General features: G+C 33.8%; 1 protein-coding gene across 1 annotated transcript in view; it reads right to left on the bottom strand.

The window, feature by feature from the left end:
• Window positions 1-21,333, bottom strand: part of RASA1 (RAS p21 protein activator 1) — a 48,772-nt gene that overhangs the window by 19,319 nt on the left and 8,120 nt on the right. The window contains exons 3-11 of the mRNA XM_032212683.1: window positions 16,569-16,704; window positions 15,123-15,193; window positions 13,900-14,017; window positions 11,881-11,912; window positions 10,205-10,257; window positions 9,175-9,325; window positions 3,412-3,490; window positions 2,117-2,237; window positions 1,109-1,265 (exon numbers count right to left, since the gene is read on the bottom strand). Coding sequence (XP_032068574.1) covers window positions 1,109-1,265; window positions 2,117-2,237; window positions 3,412-3,490; window positions 9,175-9,325; window positions 10,205-10,257; window positions 11,881-11,912; window positions 13,900-14,017; window positions 15,123-15,193; window positions 16,569-16,704 — 918 coding nt within the window. The remainder of the gene's footprint in view (window positions 1-1,108; window positions 1,266-2,116; window positions 2,238-3,411; window positions 3,491-9,174; window positions 9,326-10,204; window positions 10,258-11,880; window positions 11,913-13,899; window positions 14,018-15,122; window positions 15,194-16,568; window positions 16,705-21,333) is intronic.

A 21,333-nucleotide genomic window follows, 5' to 3' on the forward strand; every position in this document is an offset into this window, starting at 1 on the left:
TGTTTTTGGGTAATCAAAATGTACCTAGTATTGGGCTTGATGATTATGTTTATGTTCAGGAAGTAAGAAACTTTAAAAACAATTTGGAATGATAAAAACAAAAGTAATTTTAAAATAATCTAATATTACAGCTGAATTTTACAAATAATGCACACTAGGAATTTAATCCAACACTGCAAATAATGCAAATTATTTTTCTTAACTTTCCAAGCCCTAAGAATAACACATATCATTCATACACAGTACTTGTTTTTGGTTTAAGTTCTGTTATAAATTTTGGGGGTATTGGCCCCTGTTCCAGTAACTCCTAGAAAGTCTGCACCATCTTCTTAAAGGTAGATCAAAATCCTTAGTTGAATTATTCAAGTCCTATGGTCGGGAATAGAAATGGACAATCCATAGGCCATAAAACTATATGTTAGTTTTAATGTTCTTACACTGATCTAGCCGTTCTCCCACTAAAAAAGCACAAAAATAAAAAATGGGTCATTTTACTTCCAGAAATACTCATTTTTTATTCCTTGCAAAATTTAAAAATCAATACGTTGTACAACTTTTTAAAACAAAAAATATGACTTACAATAGCTCTTGAGCAACAAAAAAAATAATGTATCAAGATTTAAAAATTAAAAAAGAAAAAAATGAGGCAAATATATTTTCTATTGTTCAAGAACCATTTATAAGTAACCTTTTTGTTTTCAAGACCTCTACACTTTATTATTTTTAAAAATTATTGACATTCTATTATTTATATAAACTAGAATACTAAAAACAGAGATGAGAAAAAAGATATTATATCAATATTAATTACAATCTGGATTATTAATGTTACACACATTAGAATTATTTGACTTGTCAAGGTGGAAAATAAATCTTGTATTGTTAATACACAACACACACACATATTAATGAATGGCAAATATTGATGAATGGAAAAAATTTAACAAGAATTAAAATATATTTAAAAAAAAAAAAAATTTCTATCGGATATATGTTGCTGATATTCTCCAAGTTTAAAATCCCATTTAGATATTATCAGAAGATTGTCTTTACATTTGCTTCACTAATAATGAAATTAACACCAAAATATTTGAAAATAATATCTTACCTGCCAAACAGACTATCATGTACACCATAGACAGAACATACACTAAGATCTATCAATCCTTTGGGTTTAGTCGCTCGTTTTTCACTTTCAAAATAAATAAGCTGAGCATCATTTCCTTCTAAAATAAAGTACAAGTTCTTCCACCGCTTTCCTTTACCTGTAACCATGGTAAAAAGACAGGGTAAAGTATGTGGATTTTTTATCATCAAGTCTCTGACAGTCTGACTTCTAAAATTATCTTTGTCAATTCTACCTTATTTGTTCAAATTACCCCCCATTTTTTTAATGAATCTTTAACAATGGATTGGTACATAAGGTAAATGTTTAGCCAAACTCAAATTTTGATTGACTGCTGGGAAGATTCTCTATTGACTGGGTATGAATGTATGAATTAATACCTTTCTTGAAGTTTTCTTTTATTAATATTGTAATTCTGATTAGTAGTTTCAAGTTCTATACATCATAAGCAGAAGAAAAAGGCAATTGCAGAATTGCATTTTCTTGTTGCAGAAGAATATTAATATATAAATATGAGCTAAAAATATAGTAATATGCAATTACACTCTATATAAAGCATACAAATTGAGTATAAGCAGATAGGATTACATTATTTTTCTACCACACAATATTTATTTATTTCCCTCCTTTATTATTTTTACAAATAATTAAAGGTGGTGAACATATCTGACACCCTTTCTTCCTCCTGTTTTCTCCACAGCAACAATCCTGTGAGGTTGATTGGAATGAAAGAGAGTGACTGATCCAAAGTCACCCAGTTGGCTTTCATAGATAAGGCAGGACTTCAACACATAGTCTCCTGCTTTCTAGCCTGTTGTATTAACCACTGGACCAAATAGGCTCTATTTAGTATAATTTAAGAATTCCTAAACTGCAGTAGGTACAAGATTACTGACACTGAATGTATTTGCCACAAGTAAAGCAAAATTTAACTGAATTGTCAGATATTCACAGCTATTCTTAACAAAAAAAACTATGATTTGTACTTACTTTTTTTAAGAAGATATCCTTTTTTAACAATATTTTTATAGAATGCATCTTTAGTTTTTCGCCGAATTGTATTGTAAATTTCTTTTCCATCTACAACATCATTAAGCACTTGCCCTTGATGCTGAGAGAAAAAAAATGTTAATTTTTCATTCTGAAACACTCAAATTCTACAAGGCATACTATAGCACACTGATTAGTCCATGCTGCTGCAAGATACTAATTAAAGAATAGTATCTTAAATTCATAGTATAACTTTGTCAGCTACTTCTATACCTCTCCCTCCCTTTCCCTGTATCCATTTTTTATCCATTTTCCCATATTTAACTAGAGCAAATTAACAATAACACTAAAAGAATAAAAATCAGAAGAAAAGTTTCTTTTCCTTTACATTTTAAAAATCTTTGTAGTTCAACTAACAGTTTTAAAATTGTATAGTGTTTACTTGCACTATTTAGTTTTATAAGTAAGAACAGTAACAATATGCATGTTTCAAATTTCTGTTTGGAAGCTCAGGAATTCTTATTTCATTACTCTTCTCCAAAGCTTCTATTCCATTCCTTCTGTCACAATATTTCCTGGCCTACCTATTTTGGTTGGCTTACTTAGTTTTGCTTTGGTGTAACTTCATAATTCTGAAAACAAGTGGACCTGCTTGTGCTTGATTTTGTTCATGTATAACAGTAAATACAGTAATAGAGTGTATGATGATTAATGTTTTGTTTTTAAGTATTAAGGATTTAATTATGAGTCATATTCCAATGCATGACAAGAAAGAAGATCAACTTAAAAGGATGATCAAATAAACAAGAGTTATAAAAGATAACAATTTAAGTGACCTACAAAATAAAATAAGCTTTTTGGACCAAAAAGCAATTTTCTCATTACTAACATTAATTTCAATTACAACTCTCTCTACTGAAAGAACAAATCACATATTTATTTATTATATTTATTTGATGTTTTTATTTTGCCTTTATTACTTTTAAAACTAACTCAAGAAGTGAACACAGATAATACTCCTCCCTCCTCCTATTTCATCTACAACAGTAGTCCTGTGAGGTGGATTGGCTGAGAGCAACTGGCCAAAGTCCCCAGTTGACTTCCATGCCTAAAGTGGGACTAAAACTCACAGTCTTTCCCTCCTCTCGGTCAGTACTTTAACCACTGGCAATCAATACATATTTGCAAGAGCAAATGATGAAAAAATAATAAGCAATCTTTCTTTTATGGTTTTCTTGTATTTTTGTAATTACTAAAACTTTTAATTACAATTAAACATTCATGTAATGACTCACCTGCATTGGAACAGGATCTTTAAGATAATAGCCTTCAACAATCTGTTCTTTTCTATAGTGATCTATGATGTCTGCTATACTGTTAAAAACAAAACAAGTCAATTAAGAGAGAATTCTATAAAGTGGAAATAAAATGGCTATAATATAAATGGGGGCAATCTTATAGGCTTTTCTACTCAAATTGTATATTTTAATGAATTCCCAAATGAAAAGAAGTTGACACAACCTACAAAAAGGGCAAAACTAAATACACCATGACAGCTTTCTGAAAATGTGAATGCATTCATGCTATTATGTACAGTTGTTTATTGATTCAAAAATAAGAAAACAGTGAACATTGCAGTTGCAAAAGAGTTTGGACACTCTTTCAGCTAGCAATTTCTAATGCCTCTCTAGAAATAATAGTTTCTAAAGATTTCCTGTATTTAGCTAAGGCTATTTGTGTGCCTGGTTTTGGTATGTTTTTCTACTTTTTCTTGAAGAATTATTTTAGTTCAAAAATATTCTTGCATTTTTTATATCTCTACATTTTACTACCATTCACGTCTGACGGCCAGACTTTATTTTTATTTTCTTGGTAAGTACTCTGTAGGTTTTTTATTTTTTGTTAAGTCCTTTACTGTAAGTACTTCATGATTAATTTGCAGGTATTTTTCAGATTTTCTGTTTGAAATACCCAACTTCTCAGCTTTATCACCGACTGTGGCATATTAGCTGTTGATATTTAGTTGAATCCATTCTTTTTATCACCTGCACAATATTTAATGTGACATTAGCTGCCCACCAGCTGCAAAGAAAAACTAACATTTCTTGTTTTATTTAAATGTTTCATCAATTTTTGCTACAAATGTACTTTATGTAGTTGTGGCTGAACATTTCAATTTTGTTCTATTGTTTCAAAGTGTCTTTGGAGATTCTCAATCATCCAGCACATGATTGTCCTAAAGATGCTTTTTTCCCACTTTGTTTTTTTTTCTTTGAAAAGACTTTGCTTCTTTCTCAAAAAGCATCAAGAAGTTTGGATGAGAAGCCAAACTTTTCAAAGACAAAACCAAGAACGTCATTGCCTTTTAGAAAAATCACCTTTGGGTTTTCAAAGCATTTTGTTCCAAAATGTGCCAGATTTATCAAGCTTTATCTTTATATTTTAGATAATGTCATTTGTAATGAAGTTAAGAGAAAACATTTCCTTTAGAAAACTCTTCAGTACAGATCACTTCCACCTAAGTAACATTGTACTGGGAAACTACTCCCAGGCCAGCTAAATTTTCAGCAGATTATTTGTGATCTGTTAGTTATCTGTTTTTCACAGTTGAAATTACTAGATAGAAGTGTTTATAGTTTATTTTTAAAATTCTTAAAAGAATGAATCGTCTTCATTTGTAAATATTTAGATAGCTGCTTAGAAAGTCTATTGTTATAGAACAACAATCACATCTTGAGAAGTTATAAAGATTAGAATATGGGTTCATGTGTAAAATTATGTCTAAATCTTTGTAGACTTAATGAGGTGGGCGAGTGGGTGTGTACTCAGCAACAACTTTGCTGTAAAAAGAAAGTAGCACTAAGTAACTTGATGTCCAAATTTCTCCATTTACCATATTTGCTTCTTTTCTTATTTTGAGCAACAAATGAAAACTTGTTCAAATTTGCAGAACTGTAAGTTGTATTTAACATTGTACACTTGTATCAGATTCTGTCCACTCACTGAAATGTAAAAGATTCTGCAACTGTAACCTGTTAGAGCTATATTTAATAGCACATAATACATTTTCTACATATATGTATTCTTACATTGAAAAGTAAAACCCATTTTAAATTTTGTATGAAAAATTATGACTGTATATATTTAAATATATTCAGTATTTGGTACCTTATAAATAATATTGAAACTCTCTAATATGAAACAGAGGGCCAAATAATAAGAAAAAAATTAAGTCACAAAATTCTAATGTAAACAAAATGGTTTGGAACCAAGTTATATGACAATCTTCATTTGTAGCACTCTCTCCATACATTAAGATAAAGCAGTCTGACACTTCTTTTCTATCTGGCATATCCAGTCTTATTATCTTTAAAAGTATAGGTTCGCAAGCATAAAAACAATTTCTTTCTCCATTCCATTTTATTATTTGATTATATTTCTTTGAAATGTCTCATTTTAATATGAGGTTGAGGAATATTTTAAGTTTGGCTTTTATAAACTGTTGATCTATTACTAAACTATTCTTATTTTTATAAATTTCCCTGAGATTTTTCTCTAAAAGGGTAAACAAAAAATCATATTCAAATTGAATCACATTTGCACTGAAAAGTTTGAAATGTATTATAATAGGGAGGCAGGGTAAAATTGCACTTGAAGGCCAATATTCAAACAAAGAAACAAAATCTTGAATTCCACATCATTTATAAGCTGTACATCATGCACACTAAAATGCACTTGAATAAATCATTGTTTATAGACTATATCAACAGACCACTTTTCTTCATTTTGTTATTTTCAATTAATTATAAACATGCAATAACATCAGCAGAAAAGAAAATTTGAATTTAAATATCATATCTACTTAAAACCAATAGTAAACTATATACTTTATGTTATTTTTTCAGAAGTGTACTGCTAATATACTTAAAGTATTTGCTATATTATCAAGATTTATACTACTTCCCCTCACTTTCCATATTTTAGAGACTTTGTCAAATAAAACTAATACATTTCACTTTATGAAATCTGATATTTATCATTTTTTTCTCAGTTATATCTAAAAGCGAAGAAAGACGGTGTCAGTTTTACTAGGTAGTCTCTCCTGCATTTCCTTTACAGGGCAAAAAACTAGGTTTCTGAGTCTCTTGTCCCACTCATTATAAAATAATGGGCTATGCTTTTTCTTATATGACATAGCTCACACTTTATATTTTATAGTTTTCTAGGCAACATTTCTTCTCTCTGTCTCCCAAGGTCTTTCTCATGTATCATTACAGCGAGGGAGAGGGAAGTATGATTTTCTGAAGAGACTGCTCTATATTTGAGGAGGTCATCTGTAAAATCTAATCTAATACCCTCCACCCCCCTTCCCTACTATATATCCTAACAGGAAAGGAAAAAGATAAAAGTCAGTCACCAAATCTGGAGCTGCTAAAGATTTGAACACCAGTTTCTTTCTTACACTTCTCCTACTTTCACAGGCTCATTAACTTCATTTTTATCCATGCTTTACATTATAAATATTTTAATTCTGGTTGAACTGTCAGGAAAAAAACAACCCTGTCCTCTGTGCATAACAATTTGGGTTTGGAATATTTTGCATATCCCTTTTGCTAATAGAAATGCATAGCACACACTTATTCAGTACACTCATATTCAGTAACCTATACAAAAAACATCAATTAAAGCAATACACATTTGAAAAGAAAATTAAATCTAGTAAAATACTGAACATTTTAGGTTATGACGGCTTTGAGCTGAGTTTGTCTCCTATTAACCATAAATATTTTTAACAAAAATATGAAAGCAGTTGATTTGCTATTGAAAAGATATATTGAAAAGTTGCATAAGACATACTTAAAAGTGTAACTACTAATGGACCTACTAAACTCTCATACTATATACTACGGAAAAAATTATAAGAGGCAGAATAAAATTACATTTCAAGGCTAAAATCTGAAGAGTTATGGAAATCCTGCAGATCATATCATTTATATGTCTGTACATCATGCTTTCTGAAACATATTTGAATTAAATTACTGCATACAGACATCAATATAGCATCCCCCCCTTTTAACATTCTCAATTATAATGTAAACATGTAATGACATCAGCATGAAAAAAGCCTCTAAATATAAATATGCTATGTACATAAAACCTAGTATGGTAAATGTAAAACAGATCTCTTCTATTTGTATTCTTGTCAGCAACTTTACAATTATAGTTTTAAGAAAAACATTTTCCTATCAAATATGTCAAATACTATTATTATTAGATTTTATGCTGAAAAATTTATCAGACTGTCAATGAAGCTTAGATCTTTGCATGCTCAGATTGTGAGGGGAGGCTTTTAAATTACTCCTACTGAACCTCCAATATCTACTGCTTTAATAATTTGAGAGGTGGATTTGGAAGTGTTAAATACTACTTCAATAGTATCTTTTACAGCTATAACTGTCAGATATATCAACTATTTTGCTTTTCTGCAAAAAGCATTTTCATTTTGAAAATTTTATGATACGTCATCATCTTTCTCATACATATGTGCATATGTAGAAGTTATCCAATAATGAAACTATATCTTGTGACAAAAGAAATTTTAAAAATGTTATATGAATGAAATCCTATTATGAACAGTTTAAAGGTATTACTTTTAATTAATTATATATACATGGTAATTAATTAATTATATACACAGTACACCACACACCGAAAAACTCAGCTAATTGGCACAAAATTGTCTTTTGGAAAAGTTGATGTAAAAATAATAGGTTGGATTCAGAAAACTTGACTTATGTAATGAGCTTTTCCCCTTTATTTTGTAGCTTTCTCAGGTTGAGAGCAGAAAAAGCAAAGAGAGCTGTTGCAGTAGAAATTAGTTTGTGAGATCCAGCAGGATGCTTTAGATATGTGTAAGTAAATTTCCACTCACACAGTGTAAAATCAGATCATAATTTCAGTATCTAAACAATGAAGTACAAACACAGACTTAAGGTTGAATTATTGTACTTGTAACAACTACTGAGAATAGCTTGTAAAAACTGAAATATGCAGTGAAGATGGCTTCAGATGAGAATGTTTTCTAAAAAGAAAACACTTTTTAGTTTTTCCTCATTGTCAAGTTATACAAATCAGATCCTGTGGAAATGGAATTTTTATTGCTTAATTCAGGACCGTGGACTCCTGTTTCATGCAAAGTTTTCAGATGGAAGGCTTTACTGCCACATCCTTAAGAACTAGACAACTAGACAATGGGCAAAATATAGTTTACCTTCAAAGGGGCTGACTCTGCTGCTAGCTCGGTTTTCAATGAGGATGTCTGAATGCCAGACAGATTTAGTGAAGAAGATATTCAAGAAGCTTGTATGTGGGATATGCAAAATGATCCAATTGTATAGCCTCATAACATCTTCCACTTGAAGTTCTATGACAGTCCAATGACCTTCTCAGCTAGGAGAACTTGATACTTTCTCAGTCACACCAGCTGCAGGATTTCTAACCACTCAGAAGACAAGCTGGAAGTGAGAGAAATTCTCGGTTGGGATGGACATCAATTCCCTGGTTCATGTTTGGCATATCCAAGTTCCATAATCTTGGTTAGGGCAAATCTTCTTTGGAAGTGAGAACTAAACTTATCTAGATTAACATACTTTTACGAAGTTGAAAAATAGAATGAAATATACTCAGTATAAGTGGAGTTTTACATCCTAAATTTTCTCTCATGTGAAAATTAAGTGCAATGTCTAGTGATGAAGCAAATGATACTTTTAAAAGAAATATAGCAGAATCCACTCTTATGTTCCAATGGCCAAGTCTTTTTTATTTGTTAAGATCTGACAATGGACACATCTTCTTACTCATTTTTAATATATTATATACATTTTTTAAATTTTGCATCTTTCAAATCAAAAATAATTGTTACATATAATGTTCTCCCTCCTTGCACAAAAAAAATCAAACCTGCCAAAACCACAAAAGTCTGATAGAATTTAGTATATACCATTAATGGCAATTAACAGAAATTGTAACACAATTTGTAAAATATGTTTGCAACATACCTGTTATAGTATCTGCCCCCCATCATAAACTGATTGTTTGGTGTTGGACATATTTTAAAACGCTGTATGTTTTCACTGGTTCGAAAGTAGAGTGAGTAATCTCCAGGTGTATTATCAGAAGGCCTCACAAGAAAACTTGATACTTGACCCACTAATTATAAAGAAGGAGAAGAAAGTTACAGGTCTTTGTCAATAAATCTGTTTTATTTTATTGGTCTGGAACTTAGCATGCAGCAGAGGAAAATTTAATCAGTTGCAAAAAGCCTTGCCATTTTTTCTTAGGATATTCTTTTTGAATAAGCAGTAATAAATGAGTCATGAATTTCTATAAAAATTCTATAATTAAGCAGTGATAAAGGAGTCAGGAATTTCCATGTCTTACTTTGCAAATACAGCCTTCTACATCTTGAAGTAATCCTGAATTTAAAAACTTTTGCTGAAAAAACCCCATATTTTTATAGTAGACAATTTTGAAAAATACTAGAATGATGTTTAAATTTTAGCTTAGACATGAGATAAGATACTACTATCCCTGATTCATATGCATGCCCTCCGTTTCCATACTCCTACCTGGCTATTCAAATGGATTTTAGTTATAAAATTGTGTAAAACTGACAATTCATTTCCCTGTCAGTTTGAAACACATGAACAATATACTGCAAGTCCTAAAATAGTTCTTTTTAATCCCACCCTCTAAAGCAGAAAAATCCTTAATTCAACCACAACATTTAGTACAGAAGACATGCATGTGACTGAGGACTGAGTAATACTTTGATTCAAATTTCAAAGAAAAAAAAGTTCATGAGGAATGAAAATACTACATAAATTTGAACCTGTGTCATAGGTTGTGCTATTCTCTTTTCCAGTTTCTGAAGATCTCGGAAAAGGACATAATTGCTCTGAGAGGTGTTACAGAAAGATGCTACATTATGACTTCCACGCTCCAACATTTGTAGATAGAACAGTGGCATATAATTCTAGAATACATTTCATATTAACAGATATTCTATTTATTAAAATTCACAATTACCTGTCATCAGCAAACTATAAGCCTCTTGTTTTGAAATCTTTCCATGGAACCATCTTAAAGAATACAATAACAATAAACACTAGGAAATATTAGTAGCAAGCTCTTTGGTTTGTTTTAGGAAACAAACATTTTACAAATGACAATTAAAATGCATTTACAAAAACCCAGACATGTAACATCAAAAATACGCCTATTCTTTTATATCAGTTGTATTAAATGTCAGCAATATCTGATAAATACGTTTTAAAACTGCTATTTTTTCTAAATAAAATATAATAGAAAACAGCAACTTGATTTATTTTATGAAAGGACCATCTGAAATCTAGAGCTGGTCCAGAATGTGGTGGGGGATGTTGGGAGCATCATGCTATTCCCACAGGATCTCATGTTTTGCAAACTGCATTGGTTGCCAGTTGGTTTCTGAGTGAAATTCAAGGTGCTGCTTATCACCTTTAAAATCCCTCATGACATACAGCCATGGCTATTTCAGGGACTGCCTATCTTCAATTGTTTCTGCTTGTTCAGTACAATCGAAAGGAATGAATGTACTCTGGATCCACTTGATTGAACAGTGTTATCTTGGAGGCAGGGCTGCTGTTACAGCTTCTTCCCTTTGGAACAATGTCCTCCCAGAGATTCTTGAACTTCTTTTACTTGTGTTGTTTAGGAAGCTGTTAAAAACCTGGCTGTTCTCCCTGACCTTGGGATAGAATGGGTGAAATGCTCCCTTTTTATTATGTATGCTGAGTAACCTTTGCATTACTTTCCAGTCAGCTAGGGTTCTATTTTACTTCTATGTTGAAATATTGATTTTCATTTTTATTTGTAAGTTGCCCAAGGATTTAGATATCTCTAAATTTGGAAATTCAATTAAAATAGTATGTTCAGAAAACATTTCAAAGCAAGCTTTATTTCTATTGCTGTTCTTTTATCCAGATGAATATATTTCATTCCTTTTGTACTAAAACTTGTTGTTTGAGAACCTCTCCATTGTACTAGCATCTCAATGCTAAAAAAAATGTGGCTAATATCAAACAAAGAAATCCAGATATGACTTATGAGTCAAAATTGGAATATAGATTTTTAAGTCCTAAAATGTTTCTCATTATGCACATTAAAATAGCACTAATTCAGTGTTCAGCCTCAGTATCTTTATTTGTCCTGTCTGTTAAGAATTTGGTTTAATAAATGTAGTCCTTGACTTACAACAGTTCATTTAGTAATCATCCAAAGTTACAACAGTACTGAAAAAAGTGACTTATGGCCATTTTTCACACTTACATCCATTGTAGCATCTTCATGATCATGGATGCTTGGCAAATGGTTCATATTTATGATGGTTGCAGTGTCCTAGGGTCATGTGTTCGCCTTTTGCAACCTTTTGAAGTCAATGGGGTAGCCAGATTCCCTTAACAACCATGTGACTAACTGCAGTGATTCACTTAACAACTGTGGCAAGCAAGGTTGTAAAATGGGGTAAAACTCACTTTACAACTGTTTTGCTTAGCAATGGAAATTTTGGGCTCAGTTGTAGTCATAAGTCGAGAACTACCTATACGTATCTAGGCATACAATCTTCTTTTATGGGATGATGCCTCTGGCATATAAAAAAGCAAGAATTAGCATACTAGAAGAACATACACTTAGATAATTATGTATAAAAATTCTACACTTACATTTTGCCTTCATGTGGATCTTCCTCTCTTCCCTTAGAAAAATATGATACAAAAGTAGCATTAAGCATGCTAAGGAATTCTGTTCTCTTTAGAAAAAACATAATTAGTATAACTTTAAAAATTTAAACATTAGGTAGTTCTGAATCAGAACAGAGTCTGTCCATGTTTATTCAGGATTACATAGTACATTAGACAACAGAGCTTTCTACAAATAAAGCTTATAAAGGAATATAGTCTATGATGCTTCAAAATTTATAAATATTTTAAAATTCGTATTTTTCAGAGTATGATGCACCAGAGTATAGGACTCACATTAATTTTGGGGGAGGAAAACAAGAAAAAAAATTCTGCCTCTGCCTACCAGCATCTATCAGTATTCATCTGGCTAGCGTCCTTGCAGCAAACAGCAAACAGCGTGGTGAGCTTTAGCACATTATCACAGCCTGAATTCAGCAGGAGCAGCTGATTGGTGGTTGGATCAGCCTTCCGGAAAAAAGCCAATCAGCTGTTCCAGGCTGTGGGGATCGCCACAGCCCATCGCTGCCTCCAGGTGTTGCGTTTTTGCCCTCCGCGCGTCACTTTTCTGGCCTCCGCATGTCGCGTTTTTGGGTTCTGCATGCTCCATTTTAGACCCATTACAGGCTGCAGGGATCGCCACAGCACATTGTCTCCTCCACACGCCGTGTTTTTGACCTCTGTATGTCACTTTTTCAGCCTCCGCACACCACGTTTTTGGGCCGTTCCAGGCGGCAGGGGCGGCAATGTGCTGTGGTGATCTGCGCAGCCTGGAAAGGGCCAACCAGAACTTTGAATTGCACCGAGGCATGCATCATCACAGGTGGTCATTGTAGCATCTTGGTACATGCAGGTAAAACTTCAATTTTACAAGTGCATTGGCTCCAAGGTATTATTCAAAGTGTTGGCTATTCCCTACAATGTCCATTATAACACAGAATTGTACTACCTGCAGGACCACCCATCTTCAGTAGTCTCTGCCTGTCTAAAGTACGCACACACCCTTTCTTGAAATAGTGTATCAAGAGACATGTCTTTTAGGTTGCAGCACCTGCCCTGTTGAACTACCTTCCAAGATGTCTCTGATCCTACTAATCTTGCTATTTTCTAAGGCATTAGGTATCAGGAGACCTAGTCTTAAAAGGTGAAATACAAGTTGATATACCCTCAACTGTTTTTGTTGTTGTTAGGATACTGTAATTTGTTTTTATTATATGCCACTTGAAGTATCATTTCTGCAAATTTGGATAATCATATAAATAAATAAACATAGTCTCTGTGCCAAATCTTATTTCTATTTCCCATCCAAAGGAAGGAAGGGTAAAAATTAATTAATATAACTGCAATACTAATAGAAGGGAATATAGGTGGCTCAGAATAAAACTGGGGATTACTTCATGCTGAACTTGGATGTTTTCATGCAGACGTTTCATTATCTGGCTAGTAAAATCTTCATTCTAAAAGGCTTGGAGTTTGCTCTCTGTTTATGTACAGTAGCTTGCCCTATCATTGTATGTATGTGAGGGGTAGTTTTCTCCTTGGTACTTCCTTAATTAGGCTGTTGTTTACTACTTGATTAGTTCACTGCTGGATTGTTTGTTTGATGCTACTCCTGGTGTTAATCCCTGTTTATCTGAGGATTGATTTCTGGCAAGATATGTTCTGATCTTATTGTTTCCTTTTTAGATTTTTTAGTGCCTTTTTTGAATGCTGTGCAAATGTGGTTTTATCTCTATATGCCAATTGATAGCTGATATGTCTGACTGCCAAGTTCCCAGAAATACTTAAGGGATCACCACTCTCGGATTCATAGCAGAGGCTGTAATGCAATGTATAGAAACAATAGCTTTCCCATACGTGCAACTAAAAGTATAACTTTGGCTTGTAGATGACATCTTTGTCATAACCGAAAAGAAATAACTAGGGAATCAACAATCTATAATATCTTTAAGAAATAAAATTAACAAGAGAAAAAGAAAACAAGAGTTGAATAATATTACTTACCACTTCCTCCACTAAGTCTTCTACAATAAGGCCTTGTTCATCTGTACGTAAGTTTGTAACCCACATCCATCCATCTTCCAATTCATTGTGGACAATGAACATGTCTCCTTTAAGGAAACTACAGATGGTTAAGGTAAAATGTATTATTTATTTAAATCAACACTCAAGCGAACAAAGTTACACTTTTATCAACTTGATCTGTCTTTGCAAATTAAATGAATTTCTTATAATCCCCCCCCCCCGAACCATAGGTCACCAACTAGTTATTATGTAGGAAACCTTGATGATCTCATATTTTTATTTTAAATGTGTTTTATATTATATTAAATTTGAAGGAGTCATATTCTGAAATATTGGTGGAAAAACACATTAGAGTGGTATATAAGCCTAAATGCTATTGCTATTGCTAAATGCTATTGCTTCAAAAAACAGTAAGTGTGGAGCAAGAACAGAATATTATTGAGCTCTCCAGAAATCATATATATAGTCACTTTAAACAGAAACCTGGAATATTTCTGTGCATTCCTCAAATTTAAACTTATACCACATTAACTATCTGCATCATTTCCATAAATTTGACTGACATCACTATAAATTTAATGATAAAATAGATTTTACATTGAAACAAAATACTTATTACCATGTTTCCCTGAAAATATAACATGTCCTCATAATACAGCCATGCCACATTTTCCTGGTGGGCAAAAATATAAGCCCCCTCCCCGCATATAAGTCACCTAGACAATCCGCCAGGTTGTGTGCCGCTCACCAACCTAGCTGCTGCCCGGCTCCCACGGCTTGGCGACTTCCAAATGCCAGTGAATAGCGCTCTGCATGGCTGGAGAGGGGGGGGGTTTGCACAAACGGCTGTTCTGCTCTTGCTCACCCGCCTCCCAGCGCACGATGCTTGGCCAGCGCTCATTATGGAGCCAGGACTGCCGCCACCACCATCTCAGCCTGGCTTTTTCCACGCCTTCCAAACCGAGGCTTTCGGCAGTGGTCGCTTTGGGCACACGCTCTATGGTTGTACGCTCTGCAGGCAGCTGGCCCACATATTTTGTATGTAAAAAGAAAATAAGACCCTGTCATATTTTCGGGGAAACACGGTACAGTTTTCCATTATTTTAAATTAATAGAGTGAAGTGGCATTTTAATTCTTACAAAAAAATCTAACAAATATTAAACCCAAATGTACATAGATTATTTATCATTCTAAATTATACCTTATTTCATCTGTTTCTGGCACTTTAGTATATGGCAGAATGGCTCGGACTCTCCTGCGATCCTCTACTGGCTGTAAAAAAAAAGAGAAAGATATTCTGTTTTGAAGAAAAACTTCAGAATTGGTATACTGAATCTAGACAAAATCTCCAACATATTCAGACCCACGATTTATAGACAGCTTCCCCCCACCCCCAATTCCTTCAGTCATAAAATTCTAATTGGCTAGAACCAATTTCAAAACCAATAAAAAGATCAAGATTTTTATCTAGGTTTTGATGTAGCATCAGAAATAAACATAATTTAATAATAAAATAATTAAGGTTTTGTTTGTGATTGGGAAACAGGTTTTAATTAAGATTGTTATAAACAAATATAAAATACTGGCATTTGTGTTAGATATTTGCTGAATTTTTGTAGAATTTAAATAAGTTATCTGAAAAATCTTAGATTTATATTCAAATTGTGATTTATAAAAATAGATTGTATTAAATTTAATTATTGTCATATTATTATTATTATTGTTATTTTTGTTCAAAATTTCTATCTATATCTTTACTATATATCTATGGAGATGGTCAGTCATCCAGGTCATGGTTGTCTCAAAGGTGCTTTTTCAAGAGGCAACTGGACTTTCTTATTTTTCTTTAAAGATCTTTCACTTCTCATCCAAGGAGGTTTTTCAGCTCCAGAAGCTTCTGGGATGAGAAGTGAAATGTCTTCAAAGAAAATCAGAAAGTCTAGTTACATCTTGAAAAGGCACCTTTGGGGCATCTTTATTATACCTGACCTAGTTGACACAAAAGACTATACAAGGTTTTGGAATCTCCAGAACTTTTCATCAGACTTTATTTATAAAAAGAAGAAATAAAGAATCATAGAAGTCCAAAAATACTTTTTTCGCTTCCAGTTGGTTGATTGTAGGTGTTATTTGTATCATGTCATATTGTCTCTTTTCTCCTGAAAACTGTATTGTTCTGTATTCAGTCTATATCACAACTTCTATTCTGGGACTGACTTTGATATAAAGTTCTGGAGAACTTCAAAACTTGTAATTATTCTTTGTCAATCTAATTAATCTTTTAAAGATATTATATGGGCTTATATACGTATGGCATTTAGATCCTCCAAAAAAGTGCAACAAAGCTGTGAATCTAGAAACAGTGATTTTCAGTTTCTTAATTCAATGTATTCTTTTCATCCCATGAATCAGTATTGACTCATGGCAACTGTAGCTTTCTTGACAAGATGTTTGGAAATAGTTTAACACTCCTGCTTCCTAATGCTAAAAGAGTGACTGCCTATAAGGTTATCCAACTGCCTTTTGCCAAAGTAGAACTCATTATCTCCAGGTTTCCCACTTGGTATTTAACCACAATACCAAACTGGTTCAATTCAGTTAATTTCAAATATATAAAAATTCACATTCATATATAAAAAATACATACCTCTGGAGGTGCTACAGGAAACAATAATTTTTCCCCTTTAAGCAAACAAGACACATGGCTGTAATACCCTATTAGATCAGAAAGTGAAGAAAACCGTCGGCCACCAATGTAATAATCGCCACACATTGCAATAATCCTATCAGAGAAAATAATAACCAATATTAGTATAATGTCCTTTTCTATTTTAAAAAAAGACTGCACATATAACAAAACTAGAGGCAGTCCTGACTTAAGGTATATGATTTCAGCAACTGTTTGAAGTTATGATGGCGCTGAACAGTAGATGCTCGTAGTTGTGTTTCTCTCTGCATCCCTGCAGTACTGCCAACTTCCAACAAATAAAATCAGGGAAGCAGGCAGCTATTTGCAAAAGGTGATCACACGACCACAGGACACTGTGACCACATGACATTCATCTAACTACGGCAACTGGGATGTATGGAATTGCTGTCATAAGTTGGTGTGATCATGTGATATCAGGTTCACCGACAAATGCGCGCACGACAAAAGCATGCCGACAAAATCGCAGCAAGATAACTGCAACCTTGAAATTGCGCCCACAACAGCGTGCCCACAACAGCGTGCCCACAACAGCGTGCCGACAAAAGCGCGCCTTCAACAAACAACGCAAAAACAACGTAAGAATCCTAACCCTAACACTGACATTAAACCTAACCCTTAACTTAACCCTAATCGCGCTTTTGTCGGCGCGCTGTTCTGGGCATGATTTCGAGGTCGCAGTTTTCTTGCCGCGATTTTGTCGGCACGCTTTTGTCGTGCGTGCATTTGTCGGGTCACGGTGATATCACACCTTAAAAGCAGATTGCTTAATGACAGTTCCCAGTTCCAAATGGTAAACAAGAATTTGATTTATATTCTAGTCAACTGGCAGCTAAGTTTTTTTAACAGTATAGAAAGATAAAAAGCATAAATTAAAATTAATATTACAATTACTAAGTAATATTTATAAGAACAACCTTATTCTTCCTTTCAGCAAATTAAAGATAATTTAGACTTAGAATAACTTTATTGTTACTTTAAATGGACACTAATCGGTATACATTAAAATGAATTTCACGGGCTTCTGGGGGAGGAGCCTGTCGCCGACGGGAGCTCAACGGAGCTCCTCTCAGAGTTCTGGTCTGTATATCTTATAAGATCTATAGATATCTCCCCTTTCTGGCAGAAAGGGGCAGGGAGAAGGTCAGTCGTTAGGATCTCTTTGTAATTCACAGCCTTTTTTTTCGCTGTGAATGGAGAAGAGGTTCAACATTAGCTGAGCTTTTACTCCAGCCAGTTCTTCGCAGCTGCTTTTTTGCAGCCCTAGGCAGGTTGCCCCCCCCCCCAGGACAAAGCTAAGCTATTTAAAAATTAATCCGGGCGGGGACCATTCCTGAAGAATTTCTTCTATTATTATCCAAAATACCAGCTTCAATTTTGTAAAAGGCTCCCTTTTCTAGCTGCGTCACAAGATGGCGATCTTATAGCTTTTGTGTTTGATGTGACGTACTTAGTCAGCCCTACTCTCCTGAAGGCTTCTCCGTATTAACTGTTAAAAGATTAACTGAGGGGAGCAGAGACTTTGATTGTTGGCTTGCTTGATCGCTTGTTTTTATTTTTTATTTTTTTTGGAATGGCTCCCAAATCTAAGCAGAAGCGCTTCCTTAATAACACATCTCAAAAAATTGCTATGAAGTCGCTGCCCTTGCCTCCTACACCCTCCACTGGAGATTTGTTAACACAAGAATTTCTTCTCAAAACGCTTAATAATTTCAGACAGGAAATTAATCAACTGATATCGGATTTATATGATCAATTTGATGCTAAAATTGCTCAAGCAAAGGAGGATATGATCGGAGTAATGACAGTTATGACAGATTATATTGCTGAACCGGAGGATAAATTGGAACTTTTGGAAGAAACCAACTCTAATTTGACATCCAAAATCCAAACGTTACAACAGGAAATTGAAAATGCTCAAAAACAACTTGTCATGATAAATTATAATAAGACTGCGTTTGCAATAAGAGTTAGAGGACTGCGTGAAAAGGAACAGGAGAATTTGAAACAGATCTTCTTTGAGGCTCTTAGCCGCTCGGTGGGAAGTCCGGGACTTAACTTTGATTGGCAGATCCAAAAAATTTACCGCCAGAATTCGTGGGTAGCAAAACAGCGACAGCTTCCGAGGGACATAATTATATATTTCACCACAAGGGAATCCAGAAATGTGATAATACAGAGGCTTTACAACAAGAGGCTGAGAATTGATGGACAGGACTTGATTGTTTTTAAAGAAATACCATCTCAAATATTAAGAGCAAGGAGAGACTACATTTTCTTAACTGAAGAACTCAGAAATTCTCAGATTCCATACAAATGGGAAGTCCCGGCTGGCATTACAGTTACATTTGAGAATCAAAAACATCACTTTAACTCTGTCTGTGAAGCCTGAGAATTTTATTACAAGACTCTGAAGGCGGGACTTCCTGATTCATCCGGACCTGGAGAGAGACAAGGAGAAGGAGAAGACAAGCAGCGGGACACGTGGCCACAAGGCGGAGGGTGTTGCTTTCCTCTTCCGGAAGGGCAGAAGAGTAAAGAATAAAGACTTAGCGATGCTTTTAAAACTTCATGATTTCTGCCTGGTATAAAATGGAAAAGTTGTACATCGATGATGAGATATGGAGGCTGAAAGAAGCGCTGCTGATTGTGGACATATATTGTATATAAGATTTGTTTGAACTCTAACTCAAATTGCGCATGAATTATTTTCCTAGGCGAGGAGAGCGGAGATCTCAATCTTTTTGAGTTGTGGTTTGGGACGAACGGAGTTGGGAGCTGCGTGGGAGATGGAAGGGTAGCGAAAGCTTAACTAGACTACTTGGGGCTAGAATGCAAGCTGATGTTTGTATGAATTGCTATTTCAATATAAGGTTAAGAAAGATTAGTCAGAGAGTCTCCAGGAAGGTGGAGTAAATATGTGAGGAGCAATGGACGTGGATAAAATATATATGTGGACATGGGTAAAGGCAGGGTGGAAGGTAAAAAATTTACACGTGGATGTGGGTAAGGACAGAATGGGAGGTGTTGGAAATGAAAAATGAAAGAAGTACTTGAGTTTAATGGTTTTATAGAAAGGTTTGGATATTTGGATAAAAAAGAGATAAATTAAAGGTCTGAATAGATAGATAAAGCAATGAGACCTTTAGTTGGAGAACCCCAATTGATTAACTTACCTGGCTCTAATAGAGTTTGAAACCCTGCAAGTAATAAAATAACCGAAATTTGGAATGAGGCACATTGTTTAAGATTTACAGATGATGGGAAGCTGTGTTAATGTAGCGGGTTTATTGATCTTTCTTGTTTTTCTTTTTTTTGTGTGTCTTTTTCTTTCTATTTTTTACTATTTCCCCCTTTTTTTTTCTTTTTTCTTTTTTTTTTTATCTTTTAACTTTAAAGTTAGTTGGTCTTATTACACTCCAGTGCTTGTTAAAGAACTATGCCGGGTATGGGACCTGGGAAGCCGTAAGGGGGTTAGGGAGGGGGGATTATAGGGGGGAGGGGGGAGGGTGGAAATACAGTTTCAATTCTTAGAACAATAAGAATGCACTTGTATACTGTTGCTCGCTTTTCTTTTCTTTTTCTTTCATTTTCTAAAAAATAAACTGAATAGATTAATTGTAGGGATACACCAAAGTGAGGAGTAGAGGGAAAGAAGAGGGAGAAGTAAAGAGGGAGTGAGAGGGGAATGTAAGGAGGGTGAGATGGAGGGAGGGGGAGATGTCTGAGGGGGAAGGGAAGTAGAAGAGGGGAATGTTGGAGGGGAGAAATGAAAGTTGGAGGGGGAGAAGAAAGGGTGTATGGGGGATTGAAGTGTTATGTTGGTTTTTTATGGTGGATTTTTTTTCCTTTTTTTTTTGTTTTTTTGTTACGCACAGTATATAAGTGATTGTATAAAATGAAAATGAAAATGAAATAAAAAATATGGTAATAAAATGAAATTTCACTGTATACAGCTCTCCAAGGGTTACTACCTCCAATGTACTCTACATGACAAAAATAAATAAATAAATACAAAATTATGCATATACCCACATATATTATATGACATGGAAAAATACACAGTCTAGTCAATTTATTTTCAAAATAATGTAAAGACAGATTTCTTTTGAGAATTGTGTCTAGAACATTACCCTACATTAAACAAAGCCGCATGTTTAAAAAACTGACAGCTGTAGAACATGTGGCTAAACTCTCAGCAGCTGCGATTCTTCAAGCAAGATAAGCAACCCTTCTTGATTCTTTCCAACATTTAAAAATTAATCTCCTTGATTTAAAATTAGAAATTATATCAAGTATATATGCTAGTAAATATGTGTTTGATATACGTTTTACAATATTTACAAGTTCATGGAATGGTTAATAGTCAAAGAAAGCTCATCTTACCACAATATTTTACAAATGAAAATATTTTAATGCACACTACAACTTCATCTTCTAGCCCCAGTAGTCAATAAAAGAACAATGATGGAAGGAATAAAAATTTGGTGGGAGGAGTTAAAAATAAGAATAACAAACAGGGGAAGTGGCCAATTCTCTATTAAAAGTAATGAATAGCTTATTAATATTTGCACTCTGCTTGAATTACAGGTGGATTTTCCATGGCACATTCTAATACTTGCAAAGAGATATTGATTAAAAAAACTGTCAATATTTGATATTAACTGAATATGTAAACTGTGCATACCCCATCAGCCAAAGAGAT

Source organism: Thamnophis elegans, chromosome 3 (assembly GCF_009769535.1).
Source record: "Thamnophis elegans isolate rThaEle1 chromosome 3, rThaEle1.pri, whole genome shotgun sequence".
Lineage (NCBI taxonomy): Eukaryota > Metazoa > Chordata > Lepidosauria > Squamata > Colubridae > Thamnophis > Thamnophis elegans.